The sequence below is a fragment of the Pseudopipra pipra genome, chromosome 24 (assembly GCF_036250125.1).
Source record: "Pseudopipra pipra isolate bDixPip1 chromosome 24, bDixPip1.hap1, whole genome shotgun sequence".
Classification (NCBI taxonomy): Eukaryota; Metazoa; Chordata; class Aves; order Passeriformes; family Pipridae; genus Pseudopipra; species Pseudopipra pipra.
Genome location: NC_087572.1, coordinates 3,179,734 through 3,200,468, shown reverse-complemented (window position 1 = coordinate 3,200,468; position 20,735 = coordinate 3,179,734). Strand labels below are relative to the sequence as shown.

The window sequence follows — 20,735 nt, the reverse complement described above, 5'->3', positions numbered from 1 at the left end:
TTTGCTACTTTAGTGGTTGTTTTTCTATTTTTTTTGTTTCGTTTCCTTCTCCTCCATTTTGCTGCGCACAGCAGTTCTGACAAATCCCAAGACACCCTCTCCCACTTTTTAGGCCTCATTAAGCTCAAAACTGTGTTCAGGGTCAATGGAAAGTTCATGAAGCTCATGAGGAAGCTGGGATGATTAATGGGTTTGCATGGAGATAACGTGAAGCTTGCCCAGCTTCCTGCTAAGGACAGGCCCAGACCAAACCACGCTGTCCAGCCTTCGCAGCTGCCCTCGCATCTCCAGGGCTGAACACAAACAGAGAGACCCTGAACGTGCATCTGGGCTCTGCAGCTCAGGCCAAGGCTGTTCTCCACTCCATTCTCCTCCCTGGGTTACTTCTTTTCTAAGATGCAAATCTCAGCTGAAGGGAGATGAATCTGCTCGATTTTTCCATAACTGCTGCTCTGCTCAGCCCCAGAACAAGGCTTTGGTAGCAAAGGTGTTTGCAGAAGGCCACAGGCCGCCCTATGAGACACTGAGTTTTTCCTGTTTAAACTTTTGAAATGAGTATTTCAAGCTGACAAGTTGCTCCCTGTCAGCTGAGCCACTGTAATAAGCTTAAATCTCTGTGTGAGGTTCAGGGTTCAGCGGAGCCCTGATGTTTGAGCTAATGCTTGGAACAGCACATTTAGTGGAAGCCACCGCTCCCAGCACGACCCAAGGTGAGGGCAGAGTGGGAACAAGTCTCCTGAAGCATTAATGGCCACCTTGGGGTCTGCAAGGAGTGATCTCTGGCAGGTCAAAACAAGGAAAAAAAAACCCCCAACAAGGATTAATGTCAGCACCAACATGCATCACACAGCCAGTCCCTGATGAGGTTGGTATTTGGAGGATATCCTGATTCGCTGCTTCCTGCTGACAGGAAATAAGTTTGTTGCTACGGATTTCGGTGACAGCAAAAGCCAAAGTCAACTCAAAACACCCCCCTGAAAATAATGTTCAACTGGGTAACATTACACACAAAAAAACCCCTAGAAAGATGATGATGCCAGGGAGCAACAGAGTTCCAGCAACATCTTCATTACAATATATTTTTCTCTTTAAAGAGCCCACAGAGCCAACCATGTAATGTCATGTGCAACAGGCAGCAGGAATAATTCAGCATACAAATTAAGAAAGCGATTATTATTATTATTATTATTATTATTATTATTATTATTATTATTATTATTATTATTATTATTATTATTTTAATCACATAAAAGGACACTCCAGGGTTTTGTAATTTTGTGATCCCAGGGTAAGAGACTTATAGACAGAAAAGGTGCAGCACAATTGGAGGTTACCATTTCCTTCTGGTAGTTGGAATGTTGCTGAATTAATATTTTCATCCAATTACCTTTCCTGTGTTACATATTCATACATCAACTCCTGTTGCTTCTAATTGAGGTGGGAACACTTCCTGCCTGCTCCATGGTTTCCTAGATAAATCAGTGGTAAAGGAAGCAGCTGTTTGGAAAATGTTTGGCTCAGCTGGCAAGACTGGATGGTTGAAGGCACTAATCCTGGGATGTGGAGCTTTTTGGGTCCAGTTGGGCCCAGCACCTGAGGTGACAGTCACAGAGCAGTTGCTGTTAAAAGCTGGCTGTGACAGGAGCTTGGTGGTGTTAAATCCAATGGGAAGATGTTCCTTGAATCCCCATCCAGATCTGAGCCTGGCAGGTCACAGTGCAGTGACAAGGCCTGGTGGGATTTGCCAGGGAGAACAAACCTGAAGGGCTCTGGATCTCAGGACAATTTTCCAGAGGCCTCTCTGCCTGTTCATGTGCTCATTGCTCTGCTTCCCCAGCCATTTCAACCCCTATTTTTTATGCTGGAGAGCCAAAATAGCACCATTTCCAGGCAGCTGAGACCAACGACCTCCTGTCTTCCAAACAAACTGTTGGGACAGCTCAGGCCAAAGTCTGAGCCGAGTACACAAACACAGCCACGGATTTTTCCAAGAATTTCTCCACCCTGTGCAGATCTATCTCCCTGTGTCCTGTCACCAAGCAAACAAACGTGGAGCAACACAAGAGCCCTGCTCAAGGGTGAGGTCTAAACACACCTCTCACCTTTTAGATCCAGCTGCTGTCAGAGCTTTGCCATCCTGTTGTGGTGACCTGGATGTGCCCTGGATGTGACAGTTGTCACATGGATTCACATCAGATAAAGCTACAGAGACTTACAGTGTTGCATAAATTCAGCATATGCTGAGAGAAGCAATGGCTGCAACGAGGCAATTCATAATTTTAGGTGTGATTTCAAGTGGGGAAAGAGGAAGCAAGAGGGGAAACCTAGTTAAGGATTGCTATTTTTAAACTAAAATTAATATACCAACGTGCATTAAGGTGGTAAAAAATGTCTGACAGCACACCAAGGCTCCATATTTACTTTCTCTCACTGATTTCAGAGCAAATTGGCTCAGGTTATAAGTCAAAGAAGGATTCTATTCTGCTGCCAGCACTGCACACTTCAGGAGATATCTGAAAATCAGGCTTCTTACCTTATCATTGTTAAAAGACTGTGCAATCAAAATGGAACTGACAATTCAGCTGATGCCTGAGCAGCAATAGATGCCAGCTCGCTCTCCCATAGCTAGAGAAACTCTGTAAAGCTAACAGGATTTTAAAAACATTTTGTCAGAGAAATAAGTGGCTATGACAGACCTGGGGAGCGGGCAGAATAACAATTCAGCTCTCTGCTGCTGGGGATCCCAGTGACAGGTGCACTTCAAGGGCTGTGCTACACAACACCACTGCCCTCTCCAGCAGCCCTGCTCCCAGGAATCCAACATGCTTTGCAAACATCAGTAAATTTAATGCTTGCAGGAAGCAAGGCAAGAATGCTGAGATGGTTAAGAAGGGTTAAAATAACTAGATCAGCACTGGGAGCATCATAAGTGCCTGCAGATCTCCAGCCTTACCCTCAGCCACGAGCTCAGCGGTGTCATTTTCCTTAAATCTCCCTTAAAAAGCATGTTTTGGGCCTGATATTCTGCAGGTTTCCCTTCAGTCACCTTAAGTGCAGAGAGAAACCTTGCAGGCAAGTTCTGAAAACCCCCAAGTTGTGCAGCCATCCCCACTGGAGCCTTGTGGTGCAGGTTTTATTCCAGCAAGGGATCATCCCTCCACCCCTGGCAGAGTGCTTTGCCCATTTCCACGGCACATTTTCCAGGCAAATCATCCCACATCTGAAAGTGTAAAACATGTTTACCCCACTGCAGAGCCCATCTTATCACCAGCATCACAGATGAATAATTAATGCTCATGAAAGAAGCACAGCTTGTGGGTTTGAGGAAAGGGCTCTCAAGCTGCAGTGATTATAAATGACAGCAATCAGAGGAGTTCTGTACAAATAAACTACGTCCAGAACGTGGGAGAGTCTTGATGAAATGGATGCCCTAGAAATAGGATCTGGAGAACATCAATCACAAGCAGGAACGTAAGGACCAAGTCACCAGATCAAAGTCCAAGGGAGTGGGATGCTGCCTGCAGTGGGAGTAGCAGCCTAGAAATCATTTGGGGAGTGGGCAAGTTGAATTTCCAGGTGAGCTGCCACCTTCCAAGGCAGAGGAGCAAGGAGATTGATTGATTTGGGGATACAAGAGTTTTCCTGCCAGTGATTTTCCTGCCACCTGGGCAGAAAAAACGCTGGGAAGGGATGCAACTCACAGCTGTCAGGAGAAGCAGGATGCTACGTAGGAGCAGAAGGTGAACGTTTATTTTTATTTCTACTTTGATTAGAGAGAGAATATTTGATACAGAGCAGCTCCCCCGCTTCCCCCAGGGCGAGATGCTAAACTGAAGGCTACAAGTGAGCATCACATCCACAACAGCAAAATGTATCACCCTTCAAGAGCTTGATTGCTTCTCATGCACACAAGCACACGCGAAAATAGCCCCAAAGAGGTTCCTTCCCTCCCACATGCAAGCAGCTGCAGAGAAATCTCAGCTTAATATTGACATCTCCAGCCTGGAGAGCACCCAACTGGCCTCCACTAAATCTGCATTTAGGAATAAAAAGATGCAAGATGTGACAGCAGGGGCAGTGGGCAACAATGAAGGGCAACAGTGCCCTGTCCTAATTTCTAAAAGTCTCTGAAGGCAAGAGGGATAGAGGGCTGCAGCAAGGGATTGCCTAATGCTTCCCTTCTTTACCAGTCACAGCTAAAAGGAGGAAAAGCCTATTAAAAGGCTGAAATGTACCATGTAGCTTCTTTTCTGCAATTGTCTGCAAATCCTTGTGCTCCAAAGCATTTTCCTTGAGAGTGCTCACAGGCACGCTACAAACAAGCATAAGTACTGTCAATTGTTTTAGCATGATAAATGCATTTTAAAGCTTTCAATATTTTTGTCTGTTTACTGGCATGCTCCTTGAGGAATTTTGACAAGCTTGCCAGAATGGAAAGGCTGCAAAATGCTTAACTTAGTGCTGAACTTAATTCTCAAGTAAGAAACCTGGGTCTTGCTGGAGGGGGTTGAAAGAGAAACAAGAAAAAAGGACAAACCAACCCGAATCAAAGCTCCTGACAAAGCAAGGCTGTCACACACACTTCCAGCCCACTTCCAGCACTGCTTCCTCCAGATATCCCACAGCCATTAACGTGGTTTTCTTGCAGCCCAGTATTGCACAATCAGATGTGAGTTAACCCTCTGGGATATTCTGAGGAACTGAAGAGCTTCCAGGGATGGGGCAGCCACAGCTTCTCTGGGTAACCTTTGCCAGGGCCTCTCCACCCTCACAGCAAAGAATTTTTTCCTAATATCCATCTAAACCTACTCTCTGTCAGTGTGAAGCCATTCCCTCTTGTCCTGGCACTCCAGACCCTCATAAATAGTCTCCCTCCATCTTTCTTTTAGCCCCTTCAGGTACTGGAAAGCCACGATCAGGTCACCCTGAAGCTTCTCTTCCCCAGGCTGACGGTGTCAGAAGACACCTGACTCATTTCTACCTTCAAACCTTCCCTTTCACACACATCTCCCAGCCCCCCAGAGCTAAGGAGGTCTCTGTAGGAGGCTGAACTCAGTCTCCACACAAAGCAGAAGATCTCCACACCCACTCTGAAAGATCCCCACGTCATGTGCCTTAAGTAGGGAAAGACTGGGACACCTAGAGAGTACAAAACAGGAAATGGGAGTGTTCTTCATACCATCAGTCCTATCCCTTTGCCCTGAGGAAATAAACTCACAGATAATTTGCCCACTAAAGAACTCTATTCCACTCTAATCTGGGTGAGGAAACTCCAGGAGATAATCTCTGCAAAACAGACTCCTGTTGTAAAGGAGCTGAGAGACCCCTGCACAGCAAGAATTCCCTAAGGATGGGTGGGAAAGTGCTGCTCAGGCAGATTCTGCTGGTCTCACCATGGCATAACCTGTGACACAAGGCCAAGCAGGGGCAGAGTGAGCAGAGCAGGGAAATGCTTTGAGTGCAAAAAAAAAGAAAAAGATGATTTATATCCCAAAGCATCAAAAAGAACCCCAAGAAGTCAACAAGTATCCCACCAGAAGGAGCAGGGGAACAGCACTGAAATTATATAAGCAGCTCACATAAAAAGAGGTAATCTGCTAAAGAGTAAAATTATACCAGCCAGTGTGCACATACTGTAAGGAACTTTTAATATTGATTCACTCAATATTTCATGGAATTCACATCTCACTCCACAGTGGAGAAACGGGTGAGAAAATGCTCAGTTTGGTCAGGTCCTGATGTCTACAAGCTCAGACAAATAGCACCATTGTCAGGCTTGGACTGCCCTCATGTTTTAATAAAGACACTTTCAGTTTAGCACTGTTTGCAGACACATTTAGTGCTAGACCTGCCCAGAGAGGTGATACAGGACTGAGAGATGCCTGCAGGAATGAGATTCCCAGCGATGGCACAGGGGTAGGTCACCTCTAGGAGATGGGTTCAAAGTCTTGCTTCACACAAGTGGAGAGAGGAAGGAGATCAAAGCTGTTCCAGACTCCTCACCGCATTGCAGAGAGAGGAACTGACATGTGACCTTTAAAAAATTCAATGAAATTGCACTAAAATTGAGTCTGAACTCACCAAACATGTTCCCGATGTGGCCGTTCTTGGTCAGCGGGCGCAGCTCGTTCTTTCCAAGTGCATATTGCTTGTAGTTATCCCAAGCAAATTTCATCATCTGTGAAGAGAAAAATGGAATAAAATTGAATAAAATTGAATAAAAACACTTAACAGGACTGAAAGTCTTCTGAACCTCAGCTCTGGGAAGGAATGGGAGTTTCTCACTTATTGCTAAACCCAGCAAGCAATGGCCCATTAATTATAAAATCTGAATTCACACTGAACACGATGAGTGGAGCTGCATCAAAAGGTTTGAGGAAGTCTCCAGCTCATCATTCATGGTGCACAACTTGGGACTGGCACACCTCAGAAGTACCACAGTATCCAACACACCAAGAGCCTACTTTTCCCCTCAGCTATCCAAACCAAGAGGGAGTTGTAGGAAGATGTCTCTACCTCTGACTTTCTGACCTTTTTTTCAGGGAGTATCAGTACTTCAGAATTTCAGTTTTATCAGTATTTAAATTTTATCAGTATTTCAAAATGGTAAAGCCAAAGCTGATCTATCCCTAAGTACAGGAAGAGGAGGAAGAAATTGGTCTTAAGGACTGCATGGAAGTTTTCTTTCTATTAATTAAGAGAATATATTCAGAAAGGAGAAATCCACAACATTTTGATATCTTCTATCAAAACTCCAAAGTCTCATCCTTAAGAGAGTTCTGCACAAGGGCTGGGTGATTTCTGAGAAACCCCTTCCAACTCAAACAATTCCTTTTGGGACATTTGAACTGTCCTGCCCGGGCCCAGCACATCAACCTTCCCCTGAGGACTGCAAGGCAAGTCTGTGCAGGTTCCAACACACACACACCCCCCAGCACAGCCTCTTCTGTCCTCCTGCCCCTTTGGCTCCAGCTGGTAGGAAAAATTAAACCTACAAGCAACTTTTCTTCATCTGGGAGAGACTGGGATTTGTCAGCTTCTAAGGAGTGCCTCAAATAAAGCTGCCTTTTATAACCCACCCAGCCTGGCTCTGAGCAGTTCCAGCCCCAGCATCGCAGTGACCTGGACATTCTTTGATTCCATCCCTGGAAAAAAAGACAACAAAGGGGAGGAAAGCGGCTTCAGAGAATCAACAATATTCTCTGCTGAGCCTAACAAAGGTAAGAGTTGTCTAAAATGCTTCACTCAAACCAGACTTTTGAGAGAAAATGACACTTTAAAACAAGTCGTTCCTCCACAGAGTGCCCCTGCCTCGTGTCTGCAGCAGCCTCTGCTGCTCTATTTCAGCATTGGGAATGTGCAGGTTGCTTTGGTCTGGAATTTCTGCTGTCTTTTCAGTTCTTACTTTCCCCTCCAGCTGTGTGTTTCACAAGCCCAACATCACAAGCCTCTGGCAGTACCCTCGTTAATCAGCACACAGCCCCAAAAAGCCACATGGCCAGATTCCCCCCCCCAGCCCTTTTCAAACATCAAGCTTCCAAAGTAAAGTTTCATAAAGCTGGTCATATGGAGGAAGGATAAACATTTGCTGGACTGATTGGTAACATTCGGACTCTGACACCACCAGGAGATGGAATGTTGGACAAACAAATAAAGTCAACTTGGGTTTTAAAAACTCAGTGTGGGACGAATTAGTCAGTGGAGAGGAAACTAAATAATGACTGGGGGGGGGGAAGAAATCCTCCACAAAATCCACTTGAACATGTCTCAATCATATGACTCAGGGTGTTTACTTTATTTTTGCTAAATCTCTGGATTTTTTTTTTCCAGTGGCAGTGGATTCAAAACGGGAAGTTCTCACTCTTCATCAAGATAAGAGGGCAAATCTTTGAGGGACTCTGGCCTCTCTCAGACAGTAGGGAGCAAATGCTTTTATGTCTCAGAGCCTGATCCTGAAGTTCCCTGCAGGAAAGATGGTGTTTCCATAAAGACAGCATTCCACAGCAGGGCTCCTGACAGAAAGGAAACAGCAAGTCAATCTACTGGGTTCATTCCTCTTCTAAATCAGAGCTGAGGAAGGAGGACCCACCCTTCTGGCACACAGAGAGCCTGGACATGGAGAGGATGTGGAAATGACTCTATTTTGTTGCCTGAAACTCCTAACGTTGTAATTCTGAATCAGCCACATTTTAAGCTGAGCACGGAATTTAAAGTTAATTCCTTCCCTCTGCTTTTTTAACCCCTCCACTCCAGAAGACCCAAAGTTTCCAAACCCAGGCATCTCTGCCACGCTGCCTCACCCTGTGATCCAGAGCTCCCCAGCACCTCCATCGCAGGGAGGTGATGGAAAACTACCCTGGATTTCTCTTCAACAGTCTCTTCTGTCCTACAAGGGAAATCTCCTCCTCTCTTCTGTCTCCTCACACAAGGAGGGACAGCCTGAGGCCTGACAGGCTCCCCAGAGTGACCCACTTCACACAGGACTGTTCGAACAAACACGTTTATTCTTCATTTGCCTATTCAGCCACTTAAGCTGCATTTGTCACGGTCCTGCAGAAAGTTCCCCTACAAAATGATTTCTTGGGCTGCACTGGCTGTGGTGTCTTAAACTCTCCTTCTCTGTTCTGTCCTGAGCTGATAGCCAGGGAGACAGATGATGGATGAGATTGGATATGCTGCCTCATCAAACTGCCAGTTTTTTCCGCTACGTGAAGAAAATTTCGCTTGCTGCTTTTAAACCCTGTAGATTTGGGAGGCAAGGTGCATAATGTGGGCCCCCTCCCCTCCCTTTTCATTTTCCAAGATCAAGCTTTCCTCTCTCCAAAAGCAGCAACTGGAAAAGTTTAAGAGCCAAAAGCATCTGCACCATTCTGCCCGTGCTGGCTCCCTGCAGCTGCCTCTCCAGGCCAAATTTAGCAGCTCAACTTCCAAACCACTGAAGAGATTCATTAAGTTTCTAAAAGTGGGGACTCCACATTTATAGGAGCTCTCAAAAGCCTTCTCTGACCAAGGTTCCAAATTCCAGGCTGAAAGGGAAGGGGCTGGAGCTGAGAGGTGCAGGAGAGGAATGTGCCTGCTGAGGTGTTTCAGGCAGGTTTCTGATGAGACACGAAGGTTAGAAGTGAATATTTTATGCCATTCCAGTCATGACACATCACAATACATCAGTGTTAACATTATGCCACTTTACATTTGAAAAATGGCCCCAGAACCACAAAAATTATGGAAATAGATCCATAATTTTAGATTTTGCTCTTACCAGTGAGCCATCTGCCATCTAATAGATAATTATCTATTTGGCCCTCATATTCTAATCACTCTGGCTCTCAGCTGATTTATGGCAGAGACTTCCAAATTTATAATTTAATTTGTCAGATTGCTCTTTCTTTTCTACAACCTGTAAGTCATTTGTTACTTTTGAGAGTTTCAGCAGCCCAGTCAGACAATTATGCATTAAAATCAACCAGAAATAACGAAACTGAATTCTGAAAATCTCCACTACCACTTTCATCATTTAGGCCATTATCTTTCCTTGTGCTTTGGTCCATCCAAACCCAAAAAGAATCTGGCTTTCAAGCCCACATATTTCATACAGGCAGCAGCAGAACAAAAAGGCGTTTGGTGAATTCTGTGATCCAGGTAATGATGAAACAGGTTTCAGGATAAAAACTTGACCAAGGAAGTGTTTTCACTTTGAAGAGATGCACAGATCTTTAGCACATTTAATAACTAAACCACCCGAAATCTCTGAGTTTATGGTCTTGCAAAAAGCAGAGAGATGAGAGAAAAAATACAAAAAAAAAAGGGGGAAAAACCTCCTCCCTGCTATCACTTGCCCTCCTTTTGTTAACAGGAAAGACTCCCAAAGGCAGAGCATTCCCAAACAGCTATTTGATTAGTTGGATCCATCTAGACTGGGTTAATTAGTAAATGCTTAAAAGATGAAATCTAAATATACTGACCAATCAGCCCCTTTCAAGTACTTCCAAGGAACATTACACAAAGCCATTATCCTCACAAGATAACCACTTCTGTGGCTCTTCAGCCTCCTTTCTTCAACTCCCCTTCAAACATTTCACTATAAAGCATCTGAGAAATTTCCAGTTTGGGTTAACAAAAAGGGAAAGTGAGGGTAATTTTAAATATTTCTTTCCCCATTGTATTCCTAACTGGTTTTTTCCCACCTCTCTTCCTTTCTCTGGAGTTGGAGGCAGATGAGTTGTCTCATCCCTTTCAAACCCAAGATCTGTTCTTTCCCACCTCTAACTTTCTTGCTTCCCCAAAATAGCCCTGTTCTGGTTTGGATTTTTAAGCTGCAACATAATTCCATATATTTTCCCCAACTGTGTAAAAAAATAATTTGCCAGATGACAAGATGCAGAGAAAAAGAGAGACTGACTGCCAGTGTTGCAGGCAGAAGAAAAAGTCTGCCTGAACACACCAGGATAAGCCATTTATGTTTGGAATAATGGATGTATTTTTCCCTAATCAGACTTGCATAAACTTGTATAATTCAGGATTGACTGCAGGAAAGGTGATGAAACAGCATCATGTTTATTACGTGTTGCTGTTTTGAATATTATCACATGGAGATATAAATATCCATACAAACAGAATGATACAAAAAAAGCTGGAATTCACTGGAAAATCTTTAACAGAAAGCTGAGCAACTCCTCAGGTTACTTCTTTGGGACTCTGCCCTCAGTAATGTTTTTACGTAACAGCAAAAGGATAACAAAAAAGGCTGTGTGTTAACTCAGCTGATTGAGATGTTCCATTTAGGCAGGCACTAAATATCCAGAGGCTTTTACTTGGTGGGTTTAAAAGCCTGGAACTGCAGAACAGACAGTGCTGCAGCACCAGAGACGTTACCAGGCAACTCACCGAGACGGACACCAACATTGATAATCCATTCTAAAGTAATTAAACTTTATAATTAAAGATTACAGTAAATCCAATAGATCCCAACAGGAACTTGAGCAATTCAAAGACACGCTGGCTAACCTGTCTGTTTTCCAGGAGCCATGTTAGCTCCTGTCTGTGAATAAAACATTGAGTGAATTGCTGAGATTTTCATTTAATTGGCCTTCAAACAACTGACAACCATGAGAGTCTCACCTTGGGAAGTGTTAATCTAATGTCACCTCACTCCTCTAACTCTGAATCAAATATCATTCTTCTTTGAATTGATGGCAAAGGGGTGACTGAGGGTAAAACCTGAGTCTGTCACTACCAAATGAAAGCCCAGGCAAAGCCAAGTGAACACAGTCCTGACTCCAACGGGACAGGTATTTCCTCTCTAGTTCCATTCTTGACTCTCACACATTGTCTGGGCAACTTCCACCACCCTGTGCCTCAGCTCATCCCTCTGCAACACAGACCTCACCCCTTTCTTCTCAAAGCCCTGGGGGGAACAGAGAGAAACCAGTGTGCATTAAACACTGTGAGACTGAGCTCACTTGGGGAACCAGGCTGTTCAGGGAAGCTGTGGCTGCCCCATCCCTGGAAGTGTCCAAGGCCAAGTTGGACAAGGCTTGGAGCAACCTGGGCTAGTGGAAGTGTCCCTGCCCACAGCAGGGGGTAGAACTGGATGATCTCTCAGGTCCCTTCCACCCCAAACCATTCTGTGACTCCATGATTCAATATTCTTTCACCGATCGATCTTGCAAACCCAGAATCATTCTGCACAATGTTCTGCTCGAGTTTTCCTTAAGCACAAGATAAATGCTCATGTTTCCACACCTAAAGCACCAGCCTGAGCACAGAACTCCTCCCTTCTGCTCCAGCTCTTCCTAATGGATTCTAACCCAAAATTTCAAACCCTGTCAGCCTACTGACTGTAAATACATCAGCTGATAGTTCAGTGTTAGATGGCAGATAGAGACTGTGAATCACTTGCTACATGCAGCTTTATCTAAAAGTAAATATAACAGTAATTCAAGCAACAGGTTAGTGGGGCTTTGCTTCAGATTTTTTCTGGCAAAGTCTTGGCAGCTTGTCCTCAAACTGGCATGGGTGGTTTTTCATGCCATCAGTTGCTATCACAGCTCCCTCTCTCTTGCACAACAGCTCCTTGCTTAAGAAAACTGATCCCCATCACTGGAACAACAGAGGAATTCTTTATGAAGATAGAAGAAATCACCCTCCATCCAGACACAAGGCACCTTCCAGCAAGTTACAATAAGAAAAAAGTAAGTTTTACATTCTGCTTGTTCCCAGCCAGACAGTCCAGCTGAGTAATGGCTGCATCCAGCTCAGATCTGCAGAGGTAAGCACTCTCTCCCCGCCACAATCAGGGAAAAAGCAGGGCTAGAAGCCTGATTTGCACTGGGGGAACAGGAAAAAAACCCCAGCACAGAGTAGTCCAAGGTCGTTAGTGTTAGTGACAAGGACAGAAATAGAACTCAAGAGTCTCCCTGACTCACAGTCCCTGCTAGGAAAGCTGAATGGGGGAAAGAACAGCTCAAGCCACAATTAAACTAACACCTAATTAAATTCCTAATGTAACTAGATTTAACTGTGTCAAGAGGGGAAAAAAAACCCACTAAAACTCTTTGATAGGGCTATCTCAGGCATTAAGACCCAGCTGGATCCAGCTGCATCTAAATCAGGAAACATGTCAGCAAGAGCAGTTGATTTTGCAGTTAGCCCAGTAATGAGATGCTGGACTGGAAGAGGACAACAACGGTTTTGAGAACAAATTTGCAAGTCTAGACCAAAGCACAGAGTGATTTAGTAGAGACACGAGAAGAGCTGTAGCCTCGGCTCCTTCACTTCCCAAAAATCAAAGCTTGGGGAAAAAGCTCATAGAAATAAAAAGGTACTTGTGTTCCCAGTGCTGTCAGCTTCATGTTCCCTGCGAGCCTCTACAGCTGATCACACACAGGATATTCCAGAGCACGGCCAGGCTGATGCTGCACAACAAATCCAGCAATAAAAAACAATAAAGATTCTTTCTGCCCTAAGTTTGTTGCCCCTGGCAGCTACTCAGGCACTGGCTGTCACGAGGTTTGGGGAACAGGCAGGAAAAGGCAATCCATGGTGTCCATGACCCCATTAAATCTGAGAGGTGATTTTTTTTCCAGGGATGGACACTCCAAAGGTAATCTGGGATGGTGCAAAAAGAATTGGTGTCGAAGGGCAAGTCTAACTGTGTGATGGAGACCAAAGTGAAGATGTTGTGCCAGCAAACACATGGAAAGGGAATAGTGAGATACAGGAAGGATTAGAAATTGAAGAGGTGACACTGCAACAAAGATGAGATTAAAACCACAGCAATAGTTATGATCTCCCCTCGTTATTACCACAGAATGAAGGCAGAAGTAGCTCTTTGAGCAACATGAGGAAACCAGGGAAGAAATTTAAGGTGCTTATAAAACATTGTGGGTTTTTTTTTTAAATGTATATACTGTGCAGAATTTGAACTTAACCCTGGTTTATGACTTCCCTGCAGCCAGATTTCCCACCCAAATCAGATTTTGTAAATGGAAATTGCAGCTGTGAGGATATATCTGTAGCACTTAAGTACTGCTTTCAGAGCAGAAGGTACCAGAATGTGTTGGAAGGTACCAGAATGTGAAAAACGGAAGACCAGGAATCAATCCCTTTTTGTAAAATACTGGAATGCTACATAATAATAGCAGATACTTAAAAATATTAAAATATACCCAACTACATCACACTGTGCTATACTCTTCCACGCTCCTAGTTACAGGAATTATGGGCTGTGCTGCACTTTGGTAGTGAGAAGGTACCCCATACCCAAACACACACGGAGGCACACCAAGCAGATATTTTCCCTGACACTGCTAAAATATCACAACTCATTTACAATCCAACGTATTGGTTCACCTCACAAGATGACTTTTGCTAACAAAGTTGTGTATTAGGAGGTGTCTGTCAAACACACGACAACTCCTCAGCTGCTGTGGGGGGTGCAGGAACACAGGAGAGCAGGCAGACCCACAAAGCCACCAGTACACACCGTGTGACACTGTTATTTAGATTTTTCAAGTCCTTTTCACTCCAGGTTGGACAGTCTCGCTTTTGCTAGTAACTACTATTTCACTCCAGCAGGCTTTGAGGAAAGAAAGTGGGGAAAAATTACTTACCAAGTAATTATGCTCCTTCAAATGTCACCTCCAAGTCCCCTCCTGAGTTTTGCGCCTGCAGCACAAATCACGCAGGAAACTCCCCGAGCTCTCAAGATTTTGGGCACTGTCACATACCCATAGGCTGCCCTGAGGGCTCTTACATTTCAGCTAAGTCCCTTCAAGCATGTACAGCACATGGTCTTTGTAAATCCCTAATTACACCCAGGCTACAGAAAAGTGACCAGCGTTCCAGGTGAGTGATGGACAGCAGTCAAACACCCAGGCCAAGAATCCCTCAGCTCCTCACCATAACGTCCCCATGCTAAATGGGAAGGTGGATGGAAACACAAGCACTAAGCAAGACTGTTTTTACAGACCTGCATTATGACAAGGTAAGTAATTTTCTCTTTCCCTACAGATACCATCTGCACAAGATTCTCATTTCTGGAGAGCTGCAGCCCAAGGGGATGCTCTAAAAGGAGCTGTAGCCATAAGTAACCCAAAATGGGCAGACTGCAAGGAGATGGAGGAACAGGAAAAAAAGATTGTGGAAACATCTTGCTTCACTTTTTCAAGGATAATAAGAACAGGGGAAAAAAGTCTCTAGAACCTATTAGGCCTGTCTGTGGGGACAGATGTCAAACAGATCAATATTGAAAAGAAACAGAACAAGAGAAGATATCAGGCTTTGTGCTCCTGAGCCTTGGATGTGGCACCATGGCAGGAATCCTCTGTGGGTATGGAAGTGAAAGACTAAACAGGGACCAGAGTCTCTGTGTGTAAATCTGCCACGGAGCCAACCTGAGGCAAGTAAATAAAGCCTTCCTCACCCAGAGCAGAGACATCCTGACAGTCACTGTGGTACAAGGTTATGGAAATCATGATGCACCAGGCTGGGGTTCTGTGTGAGGCTCCACAGTCCAAGCTGGACACCCAGAGAGCTCTAGCCCAGCCCAAGAAACATTTCCAAGGTGTTTTCAGATATACAAAAAGTGAAGACCAGCCTCAAAGTCGCCAAATCCTCTTTTGGGGAAGAGATTTCTCGGCCTGGGATACAGCAAGAGGCTTTGGAACACAAGTGACACAGAGCTGCTAAGTCAGAGCAGGAGCCAGGTGGATAAACGGGACTGATTCACACCACAGCTCGAGGTGCAGCCCTGGCTGATGACAACCTGAACAGGCCCTTAAATCTGGAAAGGGAAATCCCAGCTCTGAGCAGGACCCACGCTGCAAGATACAAAAGGAGTCCTTCCACATCAGAAGGAACCTTAGCACCGTCCCAGGCTCACTCGGAGCTCAGTGCACTCATCTCACTCTTCCCGTTTCAGCTGAGCTGCCTCTTCCCTCCCAGCATCCACAGAGAGGGAATTGCTTTTGACACATGGATGGCTCAAGGGCCCGAAACGCAGGCAGAAGCAGATGGGATAACTGAAGGAAGGGGAGAAAGAAAGAAAAAAAAATGTAAATACAGGCCAAGAGTTACCCTGCATCACTCCTGTTCCTCGCTGTGAGAACCGACTTAGGGAGCAGAAGGAACATCTGTTTGGAAACCGTCCTTGTTTCAGTCCAAATGCTGGAACAGGAGAAAGAGGGAAGCTGAGAACTGCCAGCACACCTCGTGCTTTATCTCACACTTGGATGGCTTAACAGGAGAGATCTGGGAGGATGAGTTTAGTTTAATGATTTCTTGCTGGTTCACCTGCTCCCCATCTGTCTTTGTAGTCCTTGCTCAGAGGGACAGATTGGAGCACTGCTGTCCTCTCCCCTTCCCAGAGTTACTTGTGATTTGAACTTCTGACGGGAGGAACAGAGCAGTTCTCAAGCATTAAGTAGTCCACTGAGATTAGTCCAATAATTTATCAAAGGTAATAGCTAATAACAGACACCAGAAACTCACTCACAGCCTTCCTGGAGCCTCATGTCAGAGTTGTCACCTTACAAAAGCGTTACAAGAAATTCCTGGACCACGGTAGCAAATTTATTAACCAGGGGCTGATAAACTCTTCCAAGAGTCCCACAGCCCACAATAAATCATACAAATCAGGTTGCAAACACCAGATCTTTAATAAAAATGAAGCTGGAGGAGTGGATGTTAGAACAATGTCAGAATTCAGCTGGCAGGATGGAGGGGACTCGTTTTCATTTCGTTTGACCTCCCATCCTGAGAGGGATCAAGGCTTGGCCCTGGCATCACTCCAGCACTGCACTACACAGGCATCATACGACAGTGACTAATGAACTGCTGAAAGAATAAAGCAAGAAATGGCAAGTTAAGGGATCTGGGTAATAAACTAAAGAAGAGAGCCATAAAGATTCATCAGAATTAGAGACAGAAGGCACCTCCCAGGTCACAGACTCCATGTTCCTGTCAGCGTAGAAGAGGCACCCACTGTACTGCTCTGGCCGTGCTGCCTTTCAAGACCTAAGGAACAAGGTTCCACTCTGTTCCACTTACCAAATTCCACCCTAATATTCAACTCCAAATTTTGTTTAAGTCTTTGAAATCCAGAAATGAAAGAACCAAGTGAGAAGACTGCTTTATCCTACTGCAGCCAGGGCTGCCTTTCACAAATCAACCTTTTGAGTTATGCTACTGTGCAGCCACCCATGAGAGTGGGCAGATCCACAGCCAGCAGTGACAATGTTCTGGTTGTTGAGGGCTCACCAACACACAGAACAAATGTCTGATAGACAAGATAATCGAACACAACTGTGCTGGTTCAGGACTGAGGAATCCCAACACGGTCTTGGTGCTGGAGGAAGGACTTCAGGAAAGCCAAAACGGCACCAGAAATCAGCCAAGGATTTGTTTGGGTTCAGCACAACGCTGAACTCCAACATAAATACGTGTCCTTCCCAGAAAACTCCAGAGAAAAATAAGGCTCAGATGGAAGAAGAGGCAGAAACATCCCATTTCCACTGGAAGTATTTCACTTGTGAGCTGGGCTGGCTAACCCAGACAGCAGGAGGGTTTCAGGATGGATGAAATACGATTACATTATAATTATCCTTTGTTACTTTGCAAAGTACACGGTTATGCACTTTCTTCACTGCCCAGGGAAATCATGTTAACACAATTAGAGCAAGAACCCTGCTTTAAACATGGTTGCTCGGACGTTACTAACACGGCTCCAATTCTCAGTACAGACAGTCTTCAGAGCCATCCTGCTCCATAAATCAGTGGGAGTTCTGTCACTTCCTCTGAAGAGAAGAGACACTCTCCAGGATGCACTGAAGATACAGCTTCACTCTATATCATCATCCGTGCTAGAGCTGCTGGCACGAGATGCTGCAGAATTTCTACATCTCTCGCATTTATTATTCTTTGCAGCAGAATATCATTCTACCCACTAATAAACTAAGAGAGAGAAATCTAACAACGGCTCTAGGGCCATGCAAGGCAAGTGTTGGAGGCCAGATTAGAACTAATGAGCTCCTGGCTGCCACTCAATCACAACCATCAGAACAATTAGCTCAAATAAACCCAAGAACCGTTTTCTGCTCCGCTGTCGTCTGCCCGTCCTCCCCAGAAACTCCCGAGCTGGAAAACTCCAGATGGGTTTGACAGAGGGGAGAGGTCACAGACAAACCAGAGTTCAGTGCAAAATGCCAACAAAGTGGTGGGGAGACCCACAGAGTGTCCCACTAAAGGGGGGTACAACAGGCTCCTGCTCTGGTCGCCCAGAGCCCGCTGAGGAACAGGCAGCTGGGGCTGGATCGGTGCCTCTGGCTCACACGGCCAAGGAGGGACACTGGGAAGAGCAATGGACACCACCAGGCAGGGATGGGTGACACAGGATTACAAACACAAGGATGGGGAAAGCCCCAAACCCCCATGATGGACCTAAGGATGCATGGGGGTTTCAGCACACGGGGCTCCCATTCCTAGAGAGCCAGAATCCATCACCTTTCCTGCTAAGGGAAGAAATTTTATGAACACACTTCCCCTTTTCAAACACCGTGGAGATCTCTCCTTTGATTCCAGCACGCAGCAGACAGGCACACGAGGGACTCTGCATCCTTGCTGTCAAGATAAGTAGATGCAGAAGGGAAGCACTAAAGTCACTTCAGTTTAGTGCAACCTCTTGCCATTACTTACGCTCCAGAGTCCTCCCAGGGAACGCTGAAGGGCCCGAGAGGAAGCAGTTTTGCTGCGCATTAACTTGCTGGATTAGGGATTAAAAAACCTGTGCCCATTTCACAGAGGTGCCCAGTGGAACCACACGGTGCCACAACGAATCTGCCATCAGGAACAGAACACAGAACCCAGTGTCCTGATCTCATTAACAGTAGGTGCTCTGCTCCTCCAGTCAGGGGACAAATGAGTAACATCCCTGTCCCATAAACAGAGGATGTTTATTATCCAGTCCTTCAGCGTTCCCACTGTGCTCTCTCTCCTACAGTGGTTTGGGTCCATCATGCACAATGCACTCACATTATGCACGGATCAGGGACATCACTGCCCATGACAGCTCCTCTGGAGCCCTTCCAAAATGTTGTGTCATATGATGAACTGAAGTGCCAAGGGGACACGCAGTAAAGACAGCAATCATGGGAGTGTGTGCTCTTCATGCCAAATCCATTCACAGCCTTCAGTGAGAAGTACTTTTCTGGGGAATGTAAATGTAGTCTCTTTCCTAAGTTTAAGAATCAGAATGCTCCAAGCATAAGACCTCCTCTTCCCACCAATGGAGTGAATATTCCTTCTGCCTTCTCCTTTTGACAGCTTCATGTCAGCTTTATGTTCAGATCAGTCTGTCATTTAATACTAAAGATACATTTCCCCTTTCCCCCTCTCAGCCTCCCATCTAAAACCTGAATTGTTCTCAATACTGGAAAACATATTCAAAACCATCAAAATGATTAATAACCTAAACAGTAACAGAATCAGAGGGTAAACCAAACATGATTGATTAACCTCCTCTGGTAGAGCCCTGCATACAGAGCCAAAGGAAAGAACACTTAGCACAAAAATCTTTCTCCCATTAAGTGGCAGATTTAATCATTGATTAAAAAGTTAATCAAGAGTCTATAAAAATTTTGGCTGGAAAGATGGGATCTTAACCCAGGTGACTGCTTTTTAGTAAATATTTGAAGAACTGGACATACACAGCCCCACAGACTGATGGTAGAACAGGAAGGTTACAGGCCAGGCTCCATCCTTCCTGCCCTAAATCCCTCGTCTTTCTACCCGAGCATTTTCAGGGAAATAAGTGTTTCTACTGAAGTGATTCAGGAAGCTGTAGGCCCTTCTGCATCCTGGAAACTCATTTCACCATGCCCAGCACTTGCAGTCACTCATCATCCGCCCAGAGAGGTCCAAAACCCAACAATTCTGCCCTTGTGAACAGGGCACTGCCTTTAAGTGGCAGTTTATAAACCAGTCTAGCATCAAATTTAGTTATTGTGGAACAAGTGCTTTCAGTGCTAGATTTGGGAGATAAGAACAAATGACTTCAAATTGCACAGTACTCCCAAATTCCAAAACACCCTCAGCTCGACAGAGATCGGTAATAGCGAGCACTGAGGTATCACTGGCATCTGAGGCAAACAGCACAGCAGCACAGATCACAGCATGTGAGGCATTTTCTGTACTCATGCACTCTATCAACAGAACAAATACATTTTTAGTCAATTAACTGTACACCCTACAGCTGAAAGAGGCTCTAGGTCAGCTCTAAATTGTGTTTGCATGAATCCACCAAAGGCTACTGAAGCAAAAAATCCACTGTATGCACCATTTGTGGGATTTACACTACAGTACCCGTTTCACAGGTTCAGTAAATAAATGCAAGAGAAGGAGTGTGGAGCAAAGGAAAATTCCAGCAAGCCTGGAGCCAGCCAGTGCTTCAAACTGCAGAGAAATTCTCTCTTGGAAAGGTGGTTTTACCCCAGAGAAAGAATTACGATCTGATCACAGTATATCTGACTGGCTTGAGATCATTATCCCACTCCATTATAGCCAATATTTCACTGAGAACTCTTTTCTTTACCCCCAGCACCCAAAGCAAGTCTGTTGGAAGCCACTGGTTTTACATTTGGCCGGCACAAAGGATTAGACACTTTCCAGGTGTCTCAGGGAGGAAGATGTGCACAGGGAGGAGCATTTCCATCTGGAACTGTGCGTGGTGCTGCTCACGCACCGAAGCCACTGATGGATCACGTTATTTGCTTGTCGTGCTGCTCAGCCCCAGATTACACAAAGAAAAGGCATTTTCTCCAAGTGGAAGAATAGGAGCTGCACAGAGCAGGGAAAGGGAGAGGTCTGAGACCTTTTTATTGCTGGCTGCAGAAAGGAGATGGTCAGAGACCATCAGTGATGTGGTTCACAGCGCTGCACCAACAGGGCAACTCGAACTGGGAACTGTTCTGAGCCCTGCTTTCAATGAACTGGTGACCACAACCCCTGTGAGCTCCTGCTGAGAACACCCACACCTCGCCTCCCCAAAGGTGTGCGAGAGGGAAGGAGCATCAGAGCAGACACTTCTCCCAGCAGGGGTCAGGGCTGCGGCACAAATTCGGGAGAACAAGCAGCGCTTCCCCAGCTCTGCCCCAAAACCGAGCACTTTTTCACTGCAGTCACAACTGTCAAAACCACACAAAGGCAACTCAGCGACCAACACCAAGGAACTTCCCACAAAA

The 20,735-nt window shown here is 45.3% G+C and overlaps 1 protein-coding gene across 1 annotated transcript in view; it reads right to left on the bottom strand.

Moving 5' to 3' along the window:
• The window catches only part of MAN1C1 (mannosidase alpha class 1C member 1), a 64,299-nt gene that overhangs the window by 36,972 nt on the left and 6,592 nt on the right, over positions 1–20,735 (bottom strand). Inside the window, exon 3 of the mRNA XM_064635419.1 lies at positions 6,082–6,178. Within this exon, the coding sequence (XP_064491489.1) occupies positions 6,082–6,178 (97 nt within the window). The remainder of the gene's footprint in view (positions 1–6,081; positions 6,179–20,735) is intronic.